Source organism: Parus major, chromosome 1A (assembly GCF_001522545.3).
Source record: "Parus major isolate Abel chromosome 1A, Parus_major1.1, whole genome shotgun sequence".
Classification (NCBI taxonomy): Eukaryota; Metazoa; Chordata; class Aves; order Passeriformes; family Paridae; genus Parus; species Parus major.
This window is the reverse complement of record NC_031773.1, coordinates 13,365,331-13,378,036: the sequence shown is the minus strand read 5'-3', so window position 1 is coordinate 13,378,036 and position 12,706 is coordinate 13,365,331. Positions and strand designations below refer to the sequence as shown.

General features: G+C 41.8%; 1 protein-coding gene across 2 annotated transcripts; it reads right to left on the bottom strand.

Annotated features, from left to right (window-relative positions):
• Nucleotides 1–1,994: 1,994 nt before the first annotated feature.
• On the bottom strand, nucleotides 1,995–11,894 carry CBLL1 (Cbl proto-oncogene like 1). Of its 2 annotated transcripts, none has more exons than XM_015629226.2 (6): nucleotides 11,840–11,891; nucleotides 9,116–9,283; nucleotides 8,670–8,770; nucleotides 8,338–8,421; nucleotides 7,456–7,529; nucleotides 1,995–6,944 (listed from the first exon to the last, which is right to left on the bottom strand). In XM_015629226.2, the coding sequence occupies exons 1-6, from the start codon at nucleotides 11,850–11,852 to the stop codon at nucleotides 5,903–5,905; spliced, it is 1,482 nt and encodes a 493-aa protein (XP_015484712.1). In that variant the 5' UTR covers nucleotides 11,853–11,891; the 3' UTR covers nucleotides 1,995–5,902. The 2 variants fall into 2 exon arrangements, with proteins under 2 accessions (XP_015484712.1, XP_015484713.1); XM_015629227.1 differs by having other exon boundaries at nucleotides 5,903–6,944; nucleotides 8,670–8,767; nucleotides 11,840–11,894.
• Nucleotides 11,895–12,706: the final 812 nt, after the last annotated feature.

Sequence of the window (12,706 nt, the reverse complement as noted above, 5' to 3'; positions counted from 1 at the left end):
CACCTATACAGACCCAGGCAAACTTCCCTATCAAAAGCAATATATGAAGTTCAGTATCTGGTGGAATACCACATACTGCACTTCAAAACCATATGGGATTTTTGGACAAGCTTCAGGTTAATACTGACACAGCACAGTGCCACAGAGGATAAATCCCCCTTCCAAAACTATTCACCAATTCTAAACAGACATGGTATATAGACAGCCTTGGCCAGAGAGCTTTGCTCCCATATCACACATCCTTACCAGCTACTTGCCATGTTCTTAAATCACCCTACTCCTTATTTTTCAATGTTGACACCAGCACAAATTGTACTTCTGATGCTTCATGAGATACTTCCTCCAGGTACTGGTTATTTCTGCAACTCTGTTATTCCAATACTAGCATTTTTCTGGGCAGTTTACCCACATGAAGATTATAACATCTTGTTGTGGGATACTGTGGTGATGCAGATTTACTGCTTTATTTTTGAGACAGGGACCTTCAGAAACCTGGCTATTTAGGTTTCTAAACATCCTGCACTGGGTACTGTTTCTACTCAGAGCACTACTATATACTGTGTCTTAGTATTTTACTCAGGAGTTAAGCAAAAAGGCAAATTCCAGATTCTCCTGCTTTTTGAAGAGCTCACAGGTATCATGCTAATTCCTCATGACATATCCTCAGCCTATCTCTTTTCAGCACAGTTCAAACACTTTGTACCTAAGTAACAATTTTACAGCCAGCAAGAGGGAAGGAAAATGGAGAAGCCACAGAGCCAGTGATACTCAAGCCTACTCCAAGCCTAATTACCACTTCACAGTGCAGTGTGAAATACAGAAACAAAAAATTAAAATAGTTTATTCAAGGTCTTAGGGCCAATGAAGAGAGGAATATAACATGCAAACCTTTATTTGTTTCAATTTCAAACTGAGTTCCTATGAAGGAAGAAGTATCCTTAAGCACTTCCTTACTGAAATGCTACTAACAGCTCTCTATTCCACACCCTTGTGTTGAGGGTGGAGAATTTGTTTTCTCTGTCTATATGCATTGTTCCCTTCTGCTTCCTAAGAAGGGGTCTGAAAGTTTACCTGACCCAGAAATGACAAAGAACAAATTGAGGAACAATCACCAGCACTTATGTGATTTTATTTAGTGGAGGAAATAATTCACCATAAATTATCTTGGAGGTGTGCTCAAGCATTGGTCTTCACAAACAAAACTGAAGAAAGCTCTTGACAACGGACACATACTTCTATTTAGTTACTCATTTGGTGGTTTTTTTTCTAAGCAGTTATGCTGAAGTCCTTTTGTGAAACACTACAACATAAAAATGGAGACATTCCTGCCCGCCTGCACACATTATCTCTCTTCCCACTTCCAGTATTGTATTACAATGAGTCCTACTGGCACTCAAGAATCACTTGAGTTGTATTATCAAAATTACTCACTGAAGTTTCATAATGACTGAGCTAATTTACCAGCTTCCTGCTGCTATTTCACCCACACATTTCTGGATGTATGCTGCATTTTTTAATATTTTAACCTCTTGCACTCATGAACTGAGTACACTGAAAATAAATTTTAAAAAGTAAGAAAAAAACCCACAAATTAATGCCTCATGCTCAAGAGAATAGAGGAATCCCATTTAGCGTAGGGAAAGTTTCTAAAGTTGGTGTCTCATGGCAAAGTCAAAACTAAAATGGGATTTAAACATTATTTTTAATCACATTGCCCAAACAAATGCAGGCAGTTAAGTCTGCAAACTGGTCAGTGTGAATCATTAATGTGAATATAATATTTCTAAACATAGTGCAAGAGCTCACAATTGTGAAGGGACTATTACTGTATCAAGATGATTTGTGAATTGCTAAGAATTGTTTTTAACACCGTAAAATAAATACAAAGGGAAATACAACTTGTATAATACTGATAATTTACTTTGGAAAAGTAATCAGGATGAAAGTGAATCCAAACCTTGCACATTTCTCTGCTGGACTCTGTCAAACATACAAAGAGGAAAAGTTCAAATTTATTTCCCATACATTCAGTATTCCATTGCAGCTCCAATCCACTGTGCTCCCCCAGTTTCCCAGGCTTGACAGGACCTTCTGCTGTAAACCAGTACCTGCTTTTGTCAGAAGCCCAGCAATGCACACAGAGGGAAACAACTTGAAATCAGACACAAGTTTTACAGAGAAGAAAAGTTTAAGAAGAGAGAGGTGTGTTCAGATTTGATCCACAGGGAAATCATATCCACAAATGTGTTTTTGAGAACACCTGACTTCCACTAAGGGGAAGACAGTTTTTCTCCTTTGCTATGTGTGCAAATTCAAAAGTAGTTAGGTAGTAGTGGAATTACTTCCACTTCAGTTTTTAACAGTTTTTGACAGTAGGAAGTGAAAATTCATCCAGTAAGGTTTTACAATTCTCTTGGATCAGATTTAAAAAAAAAATTAATTCACAGTTTTTTCTTTTTAAAAGGCATGAAAAATATAACATATCACATGTAGGTAACCAGTCATCATGTTAACAGTATTAAAAAAACCCACCACAAACAGAAAGGATCGTTCACACTATTGGTCCCCCGGTTATAAGGTATGCATGGCTGCAAACAACTTTTTAAGCAAAGTCAGAGATGGAATCAAGGATGAAGTATAAGGAGACAAGCATCTAAAACACAGATATTTTCAGCCCATCTGCTGGTGTCCTTTCATTCTTTCCACGGTGAACACAAACCATCATAAAACTCCTTTTCATTGCTTATGCAACATTGTTACAGGAACCTGCAATGGCTGACAAGTTCAAATGTCAGAGTTCTCTTTAAAACCTGAGATCTGCTTGGCAATGCTTCAGGAAGGAGATCACTGCCACAGACAAGGATATCGATTCAAAATAAACACAATTAATTAAATTAAAATGTTTGTCTTTACAGTAAGAAGGGATCCAAAGAAATCACATCTCACAATTTCTAACACTGTCAATTACACAATTAAATACAACACATGTATTTTGTAACCTCTCAGTAAAATGACCTGGTATTTTAAAAAAATATTAATCCAACCAACAAATCAAGGAAAAAGCCATGGTAAAACATACACCAAACCCATAAACAAATTAAAAAGACAGTTAACACAGGGCTTCAACCAGAGGAAGCATTTTTAAACTATGAAAATATGAAAACATCAACAGTGCCCTTAGTTACATAGGTAATAGATTTATATATATAATCTAATCCAAATTTAATAATTAAAAAAATATATTTAAGTCTTCCTCTTACAAGATGACATAGAAATTTGATTCAAGTCCAAGACCTGCCTATGTAAGATGACTTTTCAGTTAATTTCTCTATCAGACTTTTTCCATGGTTACTAACCAGCTCAAGGGATCCCACTGGTTTTTTGGGTAATAATACATCATTGTCTGTATGACGTATGTCACCTTTGTTTGAATTACAGAGAAAAAAATTCTTACACACTGTCTACAGTGACAGAGATACATTCATCTTTTGTGCTTCTTGATAAAGCAAAACCTGCTGTTTTCCCTTCATCAATTTATCTGCCTCGGAATTTTCAGGAAAGCACTTTAGCAGTAACTTCCAGAATAGCTTTGGACCCAGAAATATTTTGAACCCTTCATCTGCGTCAGGAGACGGGCACCTACGTGACAGAAGTTTGCAACCTGACTTACTTCAGCACCATGGAAAGAGTTGCCTCATTTCCTCATCACGTGTGACTGGTGGGTAGTAGCTCATTCCAGAATGTCCCATTTTCCCAAACACAGAGCACTGGTGAAGCAGATGCCTGGCCCTTGGGAAGCCGCACGTGTCCGAGCACAGCGAGCCGGCACTGGAGGCCTCAGCGAGTCCCTGTGACACAGCTGTGTCAGGCCTGAGCTTGGCTTGGCAGAGTCAAAGGACAAGAATCAGGCATGCAGATTTCCTCCCAGATGAAATCATGTGCTGTAACATAAATATGCCTCCTCCCAGTCAATTTCACCGTGAGAGAAGGGGTCCTCAAAAGTTCCTCATGTGTTTGTTAGTTACTGAAAGAAAAGAATGCTGGCAGAGCCATTTTTGCCTTCACATGTATAGAAACAGTAAATTTTCAACCAGCCCGCTTCATAGCACACTATTACAATTAGCTTCTTTCCTTCATCACTGTGTTTTATTTAAAATTACTTAGTTTTCAGAGCAACCACACCAAATAACTCTCTCTTAGAAAGAAGTATGTTACAGCTAAGTACATTTTCAAGCAGTTGACACTTACTGGCCATTTGCATACCCCAGAATTTATTTGTATCCCGTCTCTGAAGATGTATTTACTTGAAAGGCAGTCAAAAAGATTTGGCTGTGGTCACAAGGAAATCAATGGCAGTCAAGAACAGAATAAATCTAAAGAGCCCTTGCTCTACCAATTAAAATATGAAGTTTAGACATAAAAATACAAAATTTGGAATGTTGTACTGTCACAGCTCTTTTCATAAATTTAACACTTATGGTTCTGGAAGAGAATGTTTACAAAATAAAAAGTAAAATGAGGCTTTAAGATGGCTCAGATTATTTGAGAACAGTAGGAAACTACAAACTTTAGAAATATCCCGAAGGACTTCATCTAAAAGCACCACTGCCAGAAATGTGGCATTTGGAAAAACAATGGCTCAGTGCAAATACTGATCAGAAATGCAAAGAAAAGCACCCCAACCAACAGACACTACCGTCCTGTTCGCATCTCTTTCTGCTGCACTAAAAAGGAATCTTTTCATTTTATATTACATTTCTCTTTAAAAGTATTCTTATAAAACATAAATTTTGGAAAAAAACAGACCTAAAAGCCTGTTTATATTGCTAGCTTTTGAGAAAAGCAAAACACCTAACAATTGTCTGTTCAATTAAACCTGTATCACAAAACCAAAACAGATAAATAATGTGTACCTTTTTATATCTACACGTGGGATTTCAGACCACTTTTCTCATGTTATCCAAATAGGAAGTTTTCCTACTGTACACATTATATAAAGTGAGAGGCAAACATGTCTTCCCTACCTAAAAGAAGCTGCTTTTCATGGACATGGCAAGCAAGTTCACAGCCACTTCCACACAAACACAGCCAGAGGTGAACACAGTTGTTTCAATTGAACTCCACTGAGTTACTTACATGTAAACAGAACCTCCTGAATCAAAACTAGCTTTAAAACAAACTCCAAAAACCCAAACAAAAAAACCCCAACACATGGTTTCATGTAATACCCAAAGCTGTATCTTTGACAGATTCATTTTGATGCATAAAGGAAAAACCAGAAAAGCTGAAACGCAGTAAATGCAGAATTCTGCACGTGTGATTTCTAGTGCCAAAAACTCATTACAGCCTGAAATCCTTATGAGTAACGGTAAATGGCAGTAGGAGAAATGTTAAAGTTCCTTTAATATTTCACTACACTGCCATTTGGAAGGTGTACGTGTTGAAACGGTGTCCCAGAACTATGCATATGTTAACTTTATATAAAAACTCACCACATTTACAACCATATTTCGATTTAATTATTGTACACAGGTTAACAAAAACACTGGATTTAACAAAAACAATATTCAGAATGGTACAACACGTGTTCATCTTCTCCAGGAAATAGTATTACAAGTGATCATCTTAGGACAATTTAGCCACACTAGCAACAGAAGTTCTGTTAAAATGCAACTGTGGTCTACTAAGCCACTTATTTTAGCACTACAGAGTATTTGAAGTTAAGAGTCCTACGGCCAAGGCTTAAAAATTATTTAAGATTCAAACCTCAAAATGTCTTACAGTCAAAATGACAGTATTCTTAAAAAACCACAACAAAATAACCCCAAAACAATTAATTAAAAGGCTTCTGTATTTAGTTTTATCTTCTTCATGGCATTCTCTATTCATATAGTTGCTTGTATCATTGGTAATAGGGTCTGTATCTGGCTTGATCAGGGTGATGTGGTCCAGGAAGTGGGGCCTGAGCAGGAGGCCCTTGCATCCTTGGAGGTGGAGGCGGCCCCCTTGGGGCTGGCCATATCCCTGGACTCATTCCCCCAGGCTGTGTGAAAGGGGGACTAAGAGTTCCTTGATCTTCACTGAACTGTGGCAAAGAGTTGGGATTATAGTGATGGGGAGGGGGTGCATTTACATTTACAGGTGGGCCTCCATGCTGAGGAGGGGGAGGTCCCGGAGGAGGATGGTTCATGTAGGGTGGCATCTGGGCAATGATGTGTCCGGGCGGCGGGGTTATGGGCGGCGGGGCGGAGGTCATTGGAGGTGGCGGAGCCTGGCTGTACACCATGTGAGGGGTGCCTGCCGCCTGCGGAGGGTGCTGCAGCGGGTGGCTGATGGGCGGAGGTGGCGGCGGGGGCGGTGCATAGTGCTGCTGGGGAGGCATAATGTGATGAGGGTGTGACACCACTGGCTGACCCTGGTACTCAGGATGATGGTGAGCAGGTGCGGGCGCTGGTGGAGGCGGTTCTCGAGCACCTGAATTGGAGTCATCCTGAATGGGGACAGTTATTAAGTTGCTGTGTTTCCTTGTTGAGATGCGGAAGGTGTCCTGACTGACCGGGCGGGGAGGTGGTGGAGCCATGGCCATCTCTGCCGGAGGAGCACGGATGTCTTCGTGGGGCTGGTTATAGTGCTCATGTGGGACATGCTGCAAGGGGGGCGGTGGCATCATGATGTGCTGCTTTGGTGGAATGTGGCTCATGTGATGTTTCTCAGGGGGCATTATGAAACGCTCGGGAATTTCGGCCGGTGGTGGGGCAATAGGAGGATGCACGGGTTCGATGGGAGGACGAGTAACAGGCTTCCCAGCTCTCATGTGACGGTGGTTGATGTGGGCTTGTAAGTCCCTCTGTGACAGGTAAGTTCTCTTGCATCCTTGAACAATGCTACACATGAAGAGAGACCCTCGTACACACTGCTCAATTCGCTGCACAGGTTCGTTACAGCTAAATAAAAAGAGAATATTGATTTATTGTCATCACAGAGAGCTCAACATGCATTCTTCCTTGTTAACATTAGCCAAATTAGAGCTGACAACTTTGCCCCACTGTAGCAAAGAAAGAAACCGTTCGATGATTTTTAAGTTTACCTAGTTTTTAAAACTTGAAATATAACTATGAAAGAACATAAAACTTTCATGAGGTATAATTTTTTAAGTAGCATCTCTCACACAAATTTTTTCTGTGCATTAAGACGTAACATGGGTCAATTTCACTAAGTAAATCAAACTGCTATTAATTCATTCTCAAATTAGACAGTAACATGTTAGCTACCCAAAAACAATGTAAACACTGATCTCTTACAATCCCAAAACATGGAATAGGAATTAGAAAGTTCAGAGTACTCTAATGCCTCTGCTTAATGTACATATATAAAAGCCATGTTAAAGTATCTGAAATAACATATTTAAGTTACTTTCTTACATTTCATTTAATAACAAATCATGAGATAACTTACCCTGGACACATCTTATCTCCCTTTTTCTCATGTAGTATAGCACAGTCATAGCAGAAAACATGCTTGCAAGGTATCTAGAAATAAAAAATTGCTGTTAAGACATCATGTATAAATACATATGTCATTCTGCAGAATACTGCTCCTCTTCCCTCCAGTGCACAGTTTATAATAATTAAAGAAACTAAGTTACCTATGAGGTGAACAAGCATAGCAGTGGTTAACAATTTACAGCATCTTTGCACAGAAACCTTCTAGAACAGTTTAGGCTGAGTTTGGGGTTTTTTGGGGTAGTGTTGTTTGGGGTTAAGTGTTGGTAAAAAACACTGGCAGATGTTTGAGTCTTGCACTATTACCAACACCGAACTTTCACAGAAGCTGTATATGCAATCTGATTATACTTGTCTTGCTGGCAAGGAAGGAAAGTTTTAAAAGCATTAACTGTCATTAAGACAGATGCTGAAGCCTGTTACATCACACTTAGAAATCTAAATTAATCTCAGGGATTTTTAAAGGTACATGAAAGTGAACAGGGTTTTCTAACTTCACTGCAAGTCTTCAATTGAAATAAAAAGCCTATTTTCAAACCTAAGAGGTGTAAGGTAAAAATGCCAGAACTTGAAGGTTTTTTCCTTCGTTATGGTGTTCTGTTTTTTGTTTAATATTTTCAGGCTTACTTTATTGAATTAAGAAGCAGAGCAAAATCAGTCAGATAGACAGAACAAAAACACTTGAGCAGTAAAGGCCTCCAGTTCCATCCTGGTACTATTCTGCTGTTTATTCAGACGCCTCTTGAAATCTATAACCTCTTGAAGCCTCATACAGACACAGAAAAACCTTATTTTATCTAAAGGGAAACCATCTTCCGTTGGCAATTTCACTCACCATGCGTCCATACATTTTGATGGGCAATCCACACTTATCACAGAAATGGACTGGTGTATCATCCTTTTCCCCCAGCAAGTTTATCTGGTAGGACAGAGAAGGGGGTGAAAAAACAAACCCCAACATCACTAAAGCTTCTCATTTCAATTATCATCAACATACCCAATATTTCTGAATTAGTTGAAAAGGAAGCAAGAACACCACAAACAGGAGAAAGCAGCAGATATAGTTTTAGTCAGACAAAAATAACTGAAAAACCTTTAATTAACAAAGTATCTACCAGGACTACCTACAGCTTAGTATGAAACGCAGGCAAAGACTCATGACTTTACCTTATAATCCCAAAAAATGGGTCCAGGAAATCGCCTTTGATTGCCAAACATTTCACCTCCTTTACATTCGTATCGCTCCTCTTTGTTATAATCAAATTCTTCTGTGGAAAGGAGAAAGAGAAGAAAGACACAAGCCAACCACAACACTTTTGTAATTGACACCAGCAGCTATTAAGAGCATGGACCATTTGTACTGAAATAATCAAATAATGCCACAGCACTTCCAATCTGCTGAGCCCATTCTACAGAAAGGTAGAGCCAAAACAGTAAGACAGCCTGTTTTGGAAATGGGCACTGCTGAAGCCCTACAGTGCAGCAGTACTTGGAGATCTGAAACTTGTTTTGCATTCAGACAGAACCCTGGACTCTTAAGGCTCTTAGTAAAGTCTTGAACAATGCTGTAGAATAATACACTTCCCTACTACAGGGAATTTATATGAATTTACCTTCATCACCAGCTTGTGTCTTCGAAGGCATCCTGTTCATATTTCTTGGAGTTCGAGGTGCAGGTTTGGTTTTATTGGTCTGTTTTGAAATAAGCTTTATAGGGATTCTTCTACGGACATCAAGACCACCCAATGATCCTGAACTATTTGTTCCTTGCAAATCATTGTCTATGAAAGAAAATTTTAAAACAACTTATCTAACTTTTCATTTATTTAATAGTCTCTAAAGAGGCTAAGTATTAACAGGAAAATTTTAAGAAAAATTATTTTTAAAGTTTGCTTAAGACTCATGTAACAAATCAAAATTTAATCACTAGAAAATAGGTATCTTCATATACAATTTATTCCAGAAGTCACATCACAAAACTGTACTGAGAACAGCAATGGTTTTAGGAAATCTAGTTTAAATATAAAGCTCTTCAAATAACCTAGCTAGTCATACATTTTTCCACAACAGAAACATTAACCTTATAGCTCTTCTCACAGTGTGAAGAGCACTGTAGAGTGAATTCTTTGTACAACTTTGGCTACACAGAATTTCCTATGTGAAAAGATAATTTTTAAAATGTATGTATATTGTTTATTAAAGTGGGAAGAAAACTAGTTTATATATTAACTCAATATCTTGACATATGACTTCCAAGTTTATAATAAAAGTATCACAAAAATATTGATACTTAGGAATACATAGTTGTATCCTTCCCAAACTGAAAATTATTGTTCCTGACTACATACAAAATTCTTCTTAACCAGATTTAAATCTAAGTATCAGAGTAATCAAAGCAAGAAATAGCCTGATGCATGCATCAGCAGGTACAGGCTCCAAGAGATAACACAGACCAGGTCATGCAACAGGCAACACTAATGAGAAGGTGCAACTCCCTCAACCTCCAGTGAGTTTATCCGAAACCACCATACAGCATCTCATTCATACAAAAATGAAGTTATGTCCTACACAAATCTTCCGACCTCAGTGGGATTTTAACTGAAAATGCCACAGGTGTTTCAAAGCAGGGCATGCTCAGTCTGGAAGGGGTAAGCCCAGAGCAGTTACAGCCCTGCAGTTCCCCAGGGCAGGGCACTCCAGCCCTGGAATGACTGCTGAGGCCCCAAAGGATTGCAGTGCAGGAGCACGGACACTGAAATTAGGGTCCATTGGTGTAATTCTACACAATGCCTCACCAACTACTGTCTCTCAAAACCTACAACCACCACACACAATGCAACACATGGAAGGAAACACAAGAAAAAATGGGATTGCTCTCAGTTTTTCACCAGCTACCACCATAGCTAGGAAATGTGTCCATTTCAAACTGAGACTGCACCCTAACAGCCCTGTACCGCTAAATCAAAAGCCCTCAATTTCCTCAGATAGATCAAACTCCTCTTAGCACTATGGTTGACAGTTTCATTCTAAAAGGCAGTATGCAAAAAGGCAAAAGCAATAAAGCTTGTTTTGACTTCTGGCAATTTCTTATTTCTTTCAGCTGTCCAGATGAACCTGCACTCAACTATCTCACCAGGCCTCCCCTGGGAGCGCTGGACCAAGACATCAAAGCTGCTTCTTTTCCACGTGTTGGCAAATTCTATTTTCTACAAGAATAACAAAACCACAGCACCATAAACCACAAACAGTCTCTGCAGCAACTCAGTCCATTTGTGAACAGGGATAACTAAACCAAATTTTAAAAATCAAAAACTTGGCATTCAAGTGCCAATAGGTTCTGTCACTTTTCCTCCTTATACCCTTTCAATCCAGGAACATTTACATGAATTACCTGCTCAACTAACTCAAACTAGCAAGTGTATTAGTCACTCATGCTTCACAGAAGCATAATAAATTCCTGTCTGCATAAAAATAACTTGCAGGATTATGTCCAGAAAAAACTACGACAGACCTACCAAACTTTAAAGACTACTTAAAGAAGCTCTAATTAGAGGTGATGCAACCTACTGAAATGTCACCTTCATCAACTTAAGTTTTGTTTTTGCATTTTAAGCTTTATTAAAATTCACAAACAGAGTTCAAATACTTCAAACACATACAGTCATAATGCAATCTTTTTTAAGGGACAGGGAAAACACCTCCAAAACCTCCCTAGCAAAAAGCCCACGTCCATTCATTTATTCACTGCACTACGCCAGCGCATTAACTAGCAAAGCAGCACAGCTACGCCAGCGCGCTCACCGGCGAACATTTAAACCAAGAAACCAAATTTAAGCACACGAAGAAGTTTCCTCTCGGGCCACAACCATGGAATCAGCAAATACATTATGGGCACTGATGCCGGGAAACGCCGCGGGCAAACGAGCGTCTCTCCCCCACCTCCGGGACGCCACAGGCTGCATCCGGTGCTGCCGGGCCCAGGCACCCCGGCCCGGCCAGCGCAGTCAACGGCCTCCGCTCCGCTCTGCCCGGGAGACGGGACGGGGCGTCCCGCCGGCAGCGGCCCCTCAGCCCGGCCGAGCGCCCTGGGGGCGGGGGCAGCGCCGGGCGGCGCCGAGCCGAAGGTAGAACCGGGGCCGCCGCGCCTGCCCGGGCAGGGAGCAGGCCCCGCGGCGCACCCGAGCCCCGCCGGCGCTCCCGGGGTCCGGGCCGGGCCCGCCGCCGCCGCCCCCGCCCCGCCCCGCGCCCGCTGGCCCCACTTGGCCGCTCCCCGTCCGGCGGCGAGCGCGGGCCCGGCGAGCCGGGCACGGACGGGCCCCCGGCCTCCCCCTGCTCACCATTGTGGTCCATGATGCGGCGCGGGGCGCTGTGGGAGCGGAAGGGCGCGGCCGGAAGCGGGGGAGTGGGCGGGGCTCAGGGTCCGGAGCGCTCGCTGGGCCCAGGCCGAGAGCTCCGGCCCGGGGCCGCCTCGCACGGCGGCGGGAGCGGACCGGGGGAACGGGGCCGCCTCGCACGGCGGCGGGAGCGGACCGGGGGAACGGGGCCGCCTCGCACCGCCGCAGGAGGTGAACGGGCCGACGGAGCCGCGGTGTCCGGCGGGGCCGCTGCGTCGGTGTCCAGAGCCACGACTAGTTGGGATTTGGAGGCGTCTCCCGTTGGTTTTGGGGTGAAAGGTGGAGTGAAAACATGAGCAGGGTCTCTCGGTTTAGGAGCCCGCCGCCTGTGGGGTGCAGCCTTCGAACACGCTGGGAAGATGTGACGCCGCATCGCGCTCCCGGCTGTGGTCAGCCTTGGGTTTTAGCATGGAAATGGCAGATTGCTGACACGCTGTTGAAGCGATGGAACAGTGAATCTCCAGAGCACTTAGAAGCTTCACAGCAATAGAAGAATAGAATAGAATTCACTAGCTCGGTAGAGAATTTAATGTTACTTTAAATTTTGTAATTCCTGTGTAATGCTGAGTGTTTCTATGGCATTGAAGAAAGGAAAGAAAAATACAGCGAAGTCATAGGTTGTAAGCAGAAAATGGCCTCGAGGAGTCCTTCCACAACCCTCAAGCACGGGTAACTCTACTCCATGCACTTCAGATTGGTGATTGTCTCACTAAAAGCCTCCCGGATTGGAATCTTGTGCCCCTACAGACAATGTCTCTCATTATCTTTATAGCCTTAACATTTAAAAGCTGCCATTAAAGTCTAACATTT